Source organism: Cibotium barometz, chromosome 23, assembly GCF_041138505.1.
Source record: "Cibotium barometz isolate CiBa-2024 chromosome 23, ASM4113850v1, whole genome shotgun sequence".
In the NCBI taxonomy this organism is placed as follows: domain Eukaryota; kingdom Viridiplantae; phylum Streptophyta; class Polypodiopsida; order Cyatheales; family Cibotiaceae; genus Cibotium; species Cibotium barometz.
Window position 1 is genome coordinate 18,009,881 of NC_141068.1, and position 14,607 is coordinate 18,024,487.

General features: G+C 42.0%; 1 protein-coding gene across 9 annotated transcripts in view; it reads right to left on the minus strand.

Annotated features, from left to right (window-relative positions):
* The window catches only part of LOC147625695 (uncharacterized), an 84,458-nt gene extending 76,436 nt beyond the window's left edge, over positions 1 to 8,022 (minus strand). For 2 of the 9 annotated variants that reach the window (XR_015268714.1, XM_086817207.1), the window contains exons 1-2: positions 7,737 to 8,015; positions 7,388 to 7,617 (exon numbers count right to left, since the gene is read on the minus strand). Coding sequence is in view for 8 of the 9 variants with exons in the window: in XM_086817207.1 (XP_086673333.1) it covers positions 7,388 to 7,541 (154 nt within the window). In the remaining variant the exon portion in view is untranslated. Of the gene's footprint in view, positions 1 to 7,387; positions 7,618 to 7,736 lie in introns of all 9 variants that reach the window. The other 7 variants (XM_086817203.1, XM_086817204.1, XM_086817202.1 and 4 more) reach the window with 6 other exon arrangements.
* Positions 8,023 to 14,607: the final 6,585 nt, after the last annotated feature.

Below are 14,607 nucleotides of genomic sequence, written 5' to 3' on the forward strand. Positions count from 1 at the left end.
TGACGTCAAGAGGTGCTAGAGAGGGGTGGGGTTTTGGTTCAAGTCCCTTCACTAGGTTCCAAGAGCCTTGGGAAGTGAAAACCTGTTCCATAAGATTAGCCCAAGTGGTGTAATTAGACCCAATGAAACGAGTCTTTTCTGTGAAAGCATTTCTAGACATAAAGATGTGAAAGGAAGGAGGTGGGGGAGTCCAGGATGGTTGGTACCCATATCCAAAGTGTAAAGGGTGAGGAGAAACTGCAAAAAATCCACTAGTACCAGGCATGGGTGTAGGACCTGGCAAGGGTACTCCATAAGATGGAATATAAGGTTGGACACTCGGCATAGGTGGAATACTTGGCTGAGACACAAATCCTTGAGTGGGCACATAAGCAGGAAAAGCATCAGTACCATAGATGGGTTGGTAAACCACCTGATACCCCGAAATGTTGGGTGGCACCACAGTGCCAGAGGGCATAGTGCTGATAGATACCTGTGATGGGTAAAACCCATACGCAAGACCCAATGGCGGTGCAGTCGATGATAACTACACGCCAACACTAGTAGCAGGAAAAGACATGGGTTGGATGGGAGGGTTTTGTGCTTGAAGTTGAGCAATATTCCAAAACACATTAGGAGCAAGAACAGAAGGTGAACCGGAAGAGAAAACAGTGTTACCTCCTTGAACACCAGAAGTCTGAGAGTGAATTGTACTCCTAGACCCTCCTCTATTTGGGTTCACATAATTCCAGGGATCGAGGGTAGTCGATGGTACCATACGTTAAACCTGTGCAACAAAAGAAGATACCCAGGTAGAATTAGGAACATAAGTACTAAAAGGCACATACGAACCTGATGCGGTCACCGGCAAGGTTGATGATGATGGCAGGGCTCTCCAGATGAGGCTGAATACCTGGGTCCAGTACTGGCACACTAGCTATAGGCATGTATCCTCCTCTGGAAGTGACGCTTGATAAGCTCGGAGAAGAAAGACAAGATGCCAAGGGAGTAGAGGGTGAGTAGGTAAAAATGGGCTGGTCGTCTCCCAATGAAAGACCTCGAACAAGGCTCTCCAGTTAATAAGGAGTCCCATCCTCCGTGTGATCTATATCTGAATATGGAGAATCAACATATGGTAAAAAAGGTTGGCCCTCTAAAATCATGGGTAGACGATCCATGATGTGTGCTCTCAAGGTCTTCAATCCTTTTGCTCACAATAGCTCTGATACCATGTGAGGGCAAAAAGACGAAAGGACCAAATATATGAGAGATCAGAGCAAATCACACAACATGCAACGAGTGTACATATATATATATGATAAAGTCCAGTACAGGAGCTCAGTGTGATACTCTGAAGGAGCAGAGAGGGATGCTGTCCCGTGATAATGCAAAGGGTGGAGAAGGCCACAATCCGAGGCAGATGGCAGGCTGCAATCCTGAAGAAGTGAGTAGAGAGGGCTTCCGTCCCCGATGTCGAGGTCAAGGAGCAGAGAAGGCTGCTATCCCAGTGATGAAGAAGAAGTAATCCTGCTGAAAAAGACCTACGGTAGCAGAGAGGGCTGCTGTCCCATATGCTGTAAATAAAAGGCAGATGTGCTGATGTAAGCACTGATGGTCTGCTGATGATAAAACGCAGATGAAGTGCTGAAGTAGGCACTGAGGTATACTAATGTAAAACGCAGATGATAGCAGAAGAAAAATGCTGAAGTCAACCCTGATGTGGGCGCCCTGTACCAGCAGATGGAAACGCTGATGTCAGCCCTGATGTAGGTGGCCTGTACCAGCAGATGTAAACACTGATGTCAGCTTGACGTAGTAACCACACCAGCAGCAGCACGTAAGCGATGTATTGCCTGAAGGAGCACCTGGCTGCTGGAAGACTCGAGACGGTGTATGTCCCAAGTGAATTACGTAGAGTTTCTTTTATAGGCTTGAAGGGCTGCTGGTCGGCCAGGGTAAGGTGGCGGCCAGCAACAAAGACAAAAGTAAAAGCCATAAAATATCCAAAAATTGCCCTTTTTGGGCTGGATAAAATGGCATGTTTTCACACAAGCTGGGCAGTTGCATGCTTTCCAGGTGTTTGGTGGAGCTGGCCGACCTGTTTTGGAGTGCCTAACTGCTGGTCGACTGGATCTGGGCTTTCCCTGGTCGACTGATTCCAGGCATGGGAATCTGCTGGGATCGACTCATCCTATTTGTGCGAGAGGGCTGGTCAACTTGTGGATAGCTGTCTACCTGCTGGCCGACTTCTCCTGGCATGCAAAATCTGCTGGCCGACTCCGTCTGGGGCAACTGAGGGCTGGTCGACTGCTGGTACAGCCCTCTTGAAGCTGGTCGATTTCCTCTTTGAGGGTGGCAGGGGTTGAAACAACCATACAGGGCTGTTCCGGGCGGATGTGGGAATGTTGTGGGCTGTCCATAGCTGTCCTACATGTGCTTAAAGCCGGAAAAGCTCTCCTGTTCTGTTGAGGAACTTTGAATTTTGATTCTGTTTTCATCTTGTACTAGAAGATTCAGGTGCATGCCAGTGGAGAATCCCTAGGCACCCGCAAGGTTGTATCTGAAGCAGACTCCTCTTGGTAAATCTAACCATAAAGGGGGGAGGGGGGGGGGTCAGCCCATCTTCTGGCCCCTAGTGTGGTGTACTGTGCAGAGTTGTCTTTCATCCCTCTTTCCTTGGCATGATTATGTAACACTAGTAACACTAGATCAACACAAAATGTGCTAACAGAGTGCCTTATCACTTTTTTTGTGCATGTTCTGCCATCCAATCTGCAGAATGACAATGTCAATAAAGCCCCCAACAGCTGAAAGTGGAGCTGATCTATATTGACCTGCCTACTGCGATTAACGGGGGCTATGGTTGGAGACATGAATGTCTAATGATGCAATCCTTAGCAGAGAAGAGGTTACACATCCTTTCATCGAATAATTTGCCTTGGCAGCAGGCAGTTAAGGCTTTGGGTACCCACTACTCTCTTGCTGTGTAGTATGGAAGTGGTATGCCGGAAGAGTAATGTTAACTCTTTGAAATCCCACAATGCATCTTTCCACGGACTCGACAAAGCATAGAAACACCATCACTCACTGCAGTAACCATCGCTGCTGTTAAGGGAGCACCAGGTAAGGGTAGCACCCACCAAGTCTCTCCAAAGATGAGCCAATGGAGTGCAATATTCAGAATAAGAAGCTTGGGGGTTGAATGGTGAGTGGAAAACCCGCCTACCAAGAAACGTGTGAGGGAGGGGCTGTATAGTGACCTACTTGTAGACCTACAAGTACAGTGAACCTAACATCGTCTAGAACAGATGATGACCTAGCCAGAGATGTACAAGTGCCTGAGACCTTGTATCGGCAGTACCACCAAAGCAAGCGACTAATAGGTAAATACCTCACTTGTCAGAATACGCAGCGGAGATGATGACCAAATCTGGGAACACGAGCAAAAACGCAGGCAGAAAAAACAGCACAAGAGAGAGAGAGATGTAGGCGTGTAACTCTGCTCTATATACACAAGAAGATCCCGAATATGATACAAATGAGGTATGGGGGCTGAGGACCTATATATACCCCCCTAGAGGGCAGTCGGCCAGCATAAGAAAAGGCCCACGACTGATAAAAAGGTCCACGACTGCATAAATGCAGTCGGCCAGCAATCTGGTGCCCAAAACTGATCAAAACCAGTCGGCCAGCAGCAAGAGTGCCCACGACTGATAAACACCCAGTCGGCCAGCACTGTACTGCTCTTGGCACCCTCTGGCAGCCCTCCCAAGCCTCAGAAAAATGGGAAAAAATAGGGGAAAAATGCAAAGAGTGGGGAAAAATGGAAAAACACCTCATAAGGGCGGGCACACCCACAACAAAGGCCCTGGTGTATAAAACTAGACAGGAGATGACTTCTAACACCCCCTCTCAGCTCTCCTGGATGTGAAACCAACCACTGGGAGCTGGGGTGCCGCCTGAGCAAATCCTGAGAGCGACGTCGTGAAGAGGTCCACCGTACTGTCCTCCGTCGAACAGAACTCCAGCAAGATGTCATCAACAACGATCTGTTCACGAACAAAGTGCCTCGGGATGACCATGGGTTCCTCCAGTGGAAGCCCAAACCTGCAATGTAACCTCCTCCTGCTCCGTAAAACTGCTCCTGGGCCATAAGTAGATCTCCTCGTGTCCGGATCTCCTCCCCAAACCAAGTCACTCCAACCGTGGAGTCGGACTCGATCCAACAATCCCCCTCCTGTGTACAAGAGTCCATGATCCTTCGCATGCCGCAGAAACCACAGGAAACGCAATCCTGCCTCACAAAGAGACATCTGCAACCATGAGCTCAACCGCCTCATCAGGAAGCTCCCGTCCAATCTGGTGTCCATCAACCAGATCAATGAACCATACAGCTTCTGAGTCAAAGAGACATCACACTGCTCACAAGGATCAACACCTGTTACGGTGCACAAACAAGTCCTGGAAACCTGATGAAACCTGTCAACCACCCCCTCTGAATCCGGAACCACAAAGCCTGGAGAAACCACCTCCTTCTGCAAGTAAGCACCTGTCACCTGCTTGGCTTTCCGAAAGGTCCCCGTGGAAAGAACATCCTCAACTACTGGAAGTTCTATGTCCCGAACACTACGAGACATCAGAGCATAAGTGACCTGTTCAGCTTCCTCTGACTCACGAACACAAGAACTACCAACATCAGTACTAGAAAGTTCCTGCCAACTGCTGCCATTTACTGGCAAGCTATCCACCACCTGGTCTCGGAAAGCCCGCTCCTGCAGCGTATCCACACTTGAGTAGCCATTACCAGACTGCCACTCATCACAATCCTGAGGACCTGGGAGAGAGAGTGCTGAAAGCCTGTAAACTCCATTCTCCACTCCGCCTTCACAAACCACTTGGCCTATTGCTTTGTCCCGAAGAGCAACAAAATGCTCATCAAACTCCACCCGTACGCCAGTCTTGCAAACCTGATGCACTGACAACAGATGAAAACCAAGTGCCGGAACATACAACACCTGGGAGGAATGCTTCCCCCCTCTGCCATCGGGAACTATCTCCATCCTGCCCTCACTGTGAACTGGGATAGTGGACGTATCCCCAGTAAGAATATGACCAGAAAGCCTGCAGAGATCCTGTAAACCGGAACGGGAAGGAGTCATGTGCCTGGAAGCACCACTATCGAGAATCCACTCCCGAGTATCCGTTGCGGAGAGTCCTCCAATCTCCTCCCTGCCTGAAGAAAATGAAGCATCGGTGTCCATCACCTCCAGGTGCACAAAAGCCGGAGTCTTCATGATTGCTCCTAAGGAATCTTTACCCTTCTCGGTCTTCCGCTTGGGACACTGCCTCCAGTAGTGGCCTTTCTCGCCACAATCATTACAGGTCCTCTCTGCCTTCAGTTTCTCGCGGTCAGCGTGTCGGACATCTTCTCAGAAGACTTCTCCGATGAAGCCTTCCCTTTGCCGGAGTTACGGCCTTTCGACCGTTGGCCAGTTAAGGCCTCCGAACCTCCACCCTGAGGAGGGTTCGTGAATCGTTCCTCCTGGTCCAAGACCATGGGCACAAGCTCCTCCCACGTGATGGTGCTGAGCCTGCCACTGGTAATCAACGACGAGTAGAATGCTGAGTACGAAGAGGGCAAATGTGACAGCAACGTTATGGCCATGTCCTCTGACGATATCTCCTTCCCAGCCTGAAGAACTTCCTGCTGAAGAGCCTGCAGCTTGTTAATATGCTCCCGCATCGTCAACGACTTTGCAGGGCTCATAACCCGCACCTGTACTTCCAAGGAAATCCTCTTCATGGGCGATACCGTTGTAAAGTGAGGCCAAATGCTGCCATATACCTCTGGCCAGCGTCATGTGCTTTACATGATTGATTACCTGTGGTGTGCAGTTGAGGAAAATAAACGAACGGACCCTGGCGTTGACACGATCCCACATCTGTGTCTGGGCCTCCCGGTCCTTTCGGGTTGACGGTAACTCCCCTTCCTCAACTTCCGGCCGTGGAATCCCAACAACGACGAACTCTGCGAGGTCATAAGACTCCAAAACGGATTCCATCATCACCTTCCATATGCCGTAGTTGCTCCCGTCCAACTGACGGTCCACCGGGAACGTGGAGAGTGTCGGGATCTTCACATGTCTCTCGGCCATCTCAAACAGATCTGCCATAGCGGGGATGTACTCTGAAAAGGGTGGGTGGGTGGGAACAAAGAAGAACTAAAACCTGCAAGTGGCTGTCCAGCGAATCAGCCCGCCTTCCTCTTGCACCTTCTCTTCCCGATCAACCCAAAACAGTCCACCAATCAGCCACAAAACAGTCCCCCTCTAGCTCACACAAATCCCAAGACCTATCTAGAGCCTAGGGCTCTGATACCATGTCAGAATACGCAGCGGAGATGATGACCAAATCTGGGAACACAAGAGCAAAAACGCAGGCAGAAAAAACAGCACAAGAGAGAGAGAGATGTAGGCGTGTAACTCTGCTCTATATACACAAGAAGATCCCGAATATGATACAAATGAGGTATGGGGGCTGAGGACCTATATATACCCCCCTAGAGGGCAGTCGGCCAGCATAAGAAAAGGCCCACGACTAATAAAAAGGTCCACGACTGCATAAATGCAGTCGGCCAGCAATCTGGTGCCCAAAACTGATCAAAACCAGTCGGCCAGCAGCAAGAGTGCCCACGACTGATAAACACCCAGTCGGCCAGCACTGTACTGCTCTTGGCACCCTCTGGCAGCCCTCCCAAGCCTCAGAAAAATGGAAAAAAATAGGGGAAAAATGCGGAGAGTGGGGAAAAATGGAAAAACACCTCATAAGGGCGGGCACACCCACAACAAAGGCCCTGGTGTATAAAACTAGACAGGAGATGACTTCTAACAACTCTGCCCCCGGAAGGTTGTCATGATGATGTGCTATCTAACTGGATGCAGCATCCATCCATACTGCACATTGATTGAGCTTTCTTATGTGCATTGAGTATGTGCTAGCAGGTAATGTGCAATGTGCATTCTTGAGATCTTATTATTTAGATTATCCTTTATCCATTTCTCATCAATCTCAAGGGCATGTGCATTGGATATGTGCCCTGCTAATGTGTCAGCTTGCAGGGTATCTAGAAAGTCCCTTATCTGTTAATCCTTGGACTCAAATTGAATGCCCATATTTTTGTAAATTTTTCTGAGGAAAACCACTTTTTGAACACGTGCTATCTTACATGCTTTTAAGCAGACACGTGAGAATAGCACGCACCCACATGATCACACGTCGACGTGGCCTCTCAATGCATCATCTTGTTTCTCTCGCTTGACTAATGAAAACTTCTCATATCAAGGGTTATTTATGCAAATATCAAATCACATTACCATCCCATAAGTCATGCTAAGGCATGAACGTGTACCTGTTCTCTTGTCTAAGTATCCTCCATGCAGAAATGGGCATTCTCTCTGTCCATGGAAATCTTGAGAGCATGAAATTGTTGTAGAAGCTGCACTTTCTGAGTCCTTGGTGCTGGCATGATCAGATAAGGAGGAGCAACTTTCTTCAATGCCCATCACGTCTTTATGTTATTAGATTGCTTCAAAACCTGCCACTGCTTATTGTCATGGAAGCTGGGGTTAAGCTTGCTATCTGTGCACATATACAAAGCCATTGAGCCCCTTGTGTGTGAGGGAGAGAAAACAGAAGGCCTTGATAACAAAACAGTCCCCTCCTTCGTACAATCCAAACAATTATTATTGTGTGCGTACCTTAGTCTTGAAGCTTTATGCTTTAATTATTCATAAAGCCTCTTCTCTCTGTGACAACAGAAACACGGGAACGCGCTACCGTCCCTGCATGCAATTAAAAAATACGCCAAATTATATTTTTATGGGACTATTTCTTTTGGCTTGAGACACGAAACGCTTTGTTTGGGAGGTTTTTGCAGACATTTATAAATTATAATGCCTAACGATTTTCCAAGGTTCAAATCTATCTATCTATTACATATTAACCATGGACAACCATGGCACAGGGGAAGGGACACTAGAGAAAAAATAACAGGAAAAATCCCTTCCATTTGACCCTTTTTTACATACCACACCAACATGCGGATCAAATCTATTTATCTATTACATATTAACCATGGACAACCAAGGCACAAGGGAAGGGACAGTAGAGAAAAAATAAGAGGAAAAGATCCCTTCCATTTGACCCTTTTTTACATACCACACCAACATGCGGATTAAGTACTAGTAGTTACATATTAACCATGGACAACCAAGGCACAAGGAGAGGAGAGGAAAAAGAAATCCTCGATTTTTTAAAAATAAGAGGAAAAGATCCCTTCGATTGACCCTTTGTATCCCGGCTTCCATTCGTGCATTTCGCTTCTTAATGTCTTTTACATACCGCAGCAACACGTGGGTTGAGTACTAGTATCTTTCGTCAATTCTTTATAGCGTCCTCTATTTAATGAATTTTCATGTTTTTCATTTTTGTATTTTCATAATAAAGTCAATAATTAATTAATTGAATTTTAAGGTTTACACCTTAGCATCCTAACAATGTTTCTCTTCGTTCGTCTATAGCGTCTCTCCATGTCCATCTTCGCTTCAACGAAGCTAGTCTATAGCGTCTCTCCATGTCCATCTTCGGGCATGCCTTCGTCTAGAACGGGTACCTCACACGCACGTATCTCTCTCTCACATGTCTCTCTCTCACACGTCTCTCTCTCACACAACACATGGAGGCGTAAAGAGGCAAAATACAAATAGCATGCCTTTTTTTATAAGCACCTAGAGAGGTGGTTGACGATCGAGCCAAAAACATCTGGAAAAATCCCACTGTCTTTGAAAGCACCATAAGGAAATTTTAAAAAAAAACTTCCACTCAAAGGTTCGACCCCTCTCACTAATAAATTAATATCTAAAAAAATTTAGGACCCATATTGGCATTATTTGATAACTTTTACATCTCTTGCGCCCTAAGGCTAAAGCTAGTTACAATGGCCTTTGTTTATCCTTGGTCTTTTCCTACTCCATAGTCATCTCCATCTCCTCCTTCCCTCCTCCTCTACTATTAATGAATCACCTCCACCTCCTTTGTAGTCTACTCTACCTCCTCCCTCTTGGTCCCCATTCCTCACCGCTATTCTTCCTGGCTTGTCCTCTTCCTATCATACAAGCATGTGTGTGTGTGTGTGTGTGTGTGTGTGTGTGAGAGAGAGAGAGAGAGAGAGAGAGAGAGAGAGAGAGTCCAATAGACAAGAGAGAAATAGAGAGCCTCCTCCCACCAAAATTGGTAGATATCAACCAAGGGGGGAGAGAGAGAGAGAGAGAGAGAGAGAGAGAGAGAGAGAGAGAGAGAGGGTCCAATAGACAAGTCAACCGAGAGAGAGAGAGAGAGAGAGAGAGAGAGAGAGAGAGAGAGAGAGAGACACACACACACACACACACACACAGCCCAATACATAAGGATCTTTTGATCATTCTCTACATATGAAAAAAAAAGGGTATTCACTAGATAATTTTCTAAGTAGAAATGAACATATTTAGGAAAAATGCAAACTAGAGAAAATGGAATACTTACTTGATAGTTTAACTAGGAAATGTGGATTCAACATAGGCAATTTTTCCTACATGGAAAATCTGCTCAATATAAACAGTGAGTCATGAAAAACGACAATGAGTCATGAGTTATTGTTTACAACAAGCTATCTTGATTTTTCACTAGTCCTAAATATTGATCAATTTTACACTCTTTTAGAGACATTGAAGAGAAATGTTTTTAGAAATTTTACAAAATAAGCATAGTTTTAAATTTCTTTTAAACAATGTACATATTGCTAATTTAAAGGTGAAAAAAATCACTTTTCATGTCAAATAACAAAATGGATAAAATAAGATCAATTCAAGATCTGATATTCTTTAAAACTACTAATAATTGTCTATGTAATGTATAATAAATTCTTTACTTAGAATTACAAAAATATACTTTTTCTTCTCCAAAAAATTTAACTAACTTCATCCTAATCATTGTACTTCATCTAATCATTAAATTAGAGCATATATTTGATGTTAAGATAAGTAAGTATATGGAGTCCATGGCCATAGAAGAGGCTTATTGAAAGAAACGAATTCTCTAGATTCAGATAGAAAACAACCGATCCAAAACGATCAAATTTTAGACGATAGAGTAAGTGCTACAATTTATCAGTTTACTTTATTTTGATCTAACAGTTCGATTTAGAGTTATCATCTTTGCAAAAACATAATTTTTAGTTTATAACAATTAGATTTTGAGCCATGAATATGACAACAACTGTTCTTTTGAAAATTTGGATTCTAGAATCCACTTTATTGATAAAATGGATTTTAGAATCCAAAATTTCGGACACACTAATGTTTCTATCATGAGAGAGAAATTTTTGTCTGAAAAAAGAGAAATTTTGGTCCATAATGAACGAAATTTCACTTTTATTGAACGAAAAATTTAGTCTGTCGTTGAAAAAAAATACCGTCAAAAATTTCCGTCGATGAAAATTTGGATTCTAAAATTCACTTGGATTTTGGAATCCAAATTTCCGTCAACCCGTCAATGAAAATTTGGATTCCATCAAAGGAAATTTTAATCTGTCGATGGAATTTTTTTTCCATCAACGAAAATTTATTTCGTCAACGGACTAAATTTTTCATCTGATAAAAGTGAAATCTTCGTTCATTATTATGGACCAAAATTTTTCTTTTTTTCCGACGAAAATTTTAATGTCACGATAGAAACATCGGTCTCAATGGAATTTTGGATTCCAGAATCCACTTTGTCAACAAAGTGGATTCTTGAATCAAAATTTCCATCAATTTTTCAAAACGACAACTATTGTCATTTTCATGGCTCAAAATCTAACTGTTATAAATTGAAAACTATGTTTTTACAAAGACTATAACTCTAAATCGAACTATTAGATCAAAATAAAGTAATTAATAAATTATAGTATTCACTACCGTCTAAAATCTAACCGTTTGGATCGTTGGATTTCTATCTAACTTTAGAGACATCTTTGCTTTTAATAAACCTCTTCTATGACCATGGACTCCATATACCTACCTGTCTTAATATCAAAATATGCTTAAACTCAACCATTGGACCAACTTTGTATACAAAGAAAACTTATTTTCTTAGACAATGCACTAATCCCATGTAAGAGTTTCATCAAATTATTTGAGTCTAAAAGTAACGTTAATTTTATCACCTATCAGTTTGATGATAACACGCTACGTACAACATGCAGTGTAGAAATGTGTATTGGTACAAAACTTATCCATACTCAAGGGAAGGTATGATCTAGAGATGCTTAAACAAAGCAAAAAAAAAAAGGTGGAATTTATCGACGTGTGGACATGCTTAATTTACATGATATAAAAATTGTTGTGTATGGATTTGAGTTAAAAAACTTCTTGACACTTGCGCCAAAAAAATAATTAATATTTTTAAGCAAAAGGTCCAATGACTCTCCTAGTTGATTGGAAGAGTTTCTTCTCTTTTGTAATTCTTTTTGGAATTGGACTTTTTTGGGTCTAGAGCAAAACGCAAGTAATGTTTTATGCATTCTTTTTTCACAAAAGTAGTATTTTTTTTAAATGTTTGACATGAAAGTGTGTCTTTTGTCTCCATAAATTTGAAAAAAAAAATTGGTTTTTTTTCCCAGAAATGGAGTTGAGTTGTCGTTTGCATGATTTTGTTATCGTTTTTCATGACTCGCTATTTATAGGTATTTTTTTCTATGTAGTGAAAATTCCATAATTTTCTCTATGTAGGAAATGTGTCCAATATAGGTATTTTTTTCTATATAGTAAAAATCTTATACATTGCCTAGTTATACGTTATCGAGTAAGTGTTTAATTTTTTCTAGTTAACACTTTTCCTACATATGCCCATTTAAACCTAGGAAAGTTTTTGGTGAATACGCTTTTTTTCCCTACTAATACAGATAGGAAAAAATCAATTACTCACCTAGCATAGGTATTTTATGTAGGCAATATCTCAACATAGGTAAATTTTCATGAATTTTGTAAATCACATACATAGTAAAAATTCATCTACATGAGGATGCATTCTACCTAGAAAATTGTTCTATATTTTAAAGTTTGCAAATACTCTATATACATATATATGTTTTAAAATTAAAATTTTGCATATAAAAACTATTTATTTTTTTCTCAATAATTTCCACCACACTATAATAACTATGCATATAAAAACTATAAAAACTATTTATTTTTTTCTCAATAATTTCCACCACACTATAATAACTATGCATCAACTCAAAATTTCAACACTAAAATATAGCATTAACTATTCATATAAGATCAAAATCAAAATTCTTTAATGGGAAGTTAAAAATTACTTTAAAAACTTCAAATAATAATCTTGAAAACTTCATACATAAATTTTAAAGAGTAGCTAAAAGAGCTAGCATTTTTTTATAGCTATTCTTTGAAGCTTTGAGAAAGAGTTATATCCTGTCCAAAAATTGATGGACAAAGGATAATTATACATCTTCATTCTAACCTTTTAGTATTCTTCTTATTTTTTAGAATAATTTCATGCTCAATAAGATTGTTTACTCACCATTCTCACCTATCAAGGGAAACTCAAAGTATGCATGTGGATCCTAAAAATTGTTGATTGTTTTCAACTTAGCACCACCCCAAAATTATCGATTCTAAGTGAATCGTTATAGTTGTTAGGTACTAACCATCTCTCCTTATTTTTCCACATTTCCAAGAATTCATGACCTAGAGATCTACTTTCTCCAAGAATCTTCAGTTGTGACTCATGGAAGGCATGGCACACTTTGAGCACTTCACTACATGTTGACCAATCATGTTTCAATTTTTTACTTCCTCTCTCATTATTATTACATTGACATTGAAGAGTATCACCAACATAATCATCGTCTTTGCTTGTTGGGTTAGAGCTAAGAAACATATATTCTACACTGCACGTCTTTACCATACAAAGTCAAGTGAGAATAGTTTCGAGTTGGTTCTAACATGTTGGAATATTTATTCCATCTAGATTACCATCCCATATTTCAGGTAATTGAACTAATGATTTACTTAAGGTAGGTCTATTCATTTTTTCTTGATATCCTCTAATCCTAGAACCACCCATATCTCCAAAGCGAATTATAAGAATTCTATCTTAAAACTCCATAGAAGCTTGATGTTCATCCCAAACAACTTGCAAGTCAGTCACTCTTTGTATAATTTTAACAACTAAACAAATCTCTATATCATCCATGACATCATCCTCCTAATGAGAATGATCTCTAGGTGTGTGTATGAACACATTAATATCATCATCAAGAATAAAATCTATCATATCCATCTTGTGTACAGGCCCTGTTTCTACTTTTCGATGTGCTGATGAGGCAAATTGGCAAGCATGCAAACTAAGATTAGAGGCAATAATGTCAAATCTTTCATTGACTTTCTTGTGCCTTACATTGATGGACCAAGTCTTCACCCACCCTAGCAATATGTTTTACATCTACACCATAAGTGTGTCTGTGCATGAGATGCTTCAATAGTTTCATCAACCAAAGAATTATTATCATCCAAAAAATAATGCTCATCTGAATTTAGTCTAGCTCTTGGGTGCCTATTTCCACAAAAGCCTTGGCAATAATGTGCATAGAGTCCTTCTACTAACATCTAGAGCCTTAATATAAAAAGGTTTAGGGAGGATAATCGCCGAGTCTTACCACTTTTCAAAAAAGCATTACGCAAGAGGAGTGTTCATTGAGCACGATACTTGCTTTCTTGAAATGGCCCAAACCGAGTGGTGTTCTCAATTTGTGGCATCGTTTCTAGGGTAAAGGTCATTTGAGGGGTGTAATCCGTGTTACCATATTATAGTAGTGATGTGTGTGAACACACTTAGGACCGCCGGGGCACTTTTTCCCTCACTAGGAGGTTTTTTCCCCCGTGCATTGTATATACGCCAATTATCTTCTAGGGCAAGTTATCTTTCATTTTGGCACTCATAATACACTACTGTGTTGTGCTCAAGCTTCCTCATCTTCTTGAAGTTGTGTGTGCATTCCTGCAACCCTAATTCCAACAATTGGTATCAGAGCAGGCTTCCTCCTCCCGGGCAGCATCACCGGCACCTGCCGCTTCATCTCCTCCGATTGCGACGAGGTTTCACGAGCGTCTGCAGGTTAGTATATGCCGTGGGAGAGCCCGTAGGGCTCGGTCGTTTCAGAATTTTGATCTGAAGTCATTTCGCCCTCCGTTTTTGCATTCCAAGTACTGCGCAGGCAAAATCGTCCTACTGTGCAGATTTTCTGTCAAGATTAAAATCTGCAGGACAGGTGCCCATTCGTCTGTTTTGGGCTGTGCTACATAGCACAGGTCGATTTTATACAGGTTTACCTCTTACAGACAGCATTTACATCTAGTAGTACAGTCATTGGCCATGGCTGACAACAATGATGTATTCCGCATGTTGGCTGCTGAGGATAAGTTGGATGGCACCAACTATCCATTGTGGGCATATATGATGCGACATGTATTGGTAGCAAAGGGGTTATGGAACATTGTGCAGGGTATTGATGCACGTCCTATTGTGGCT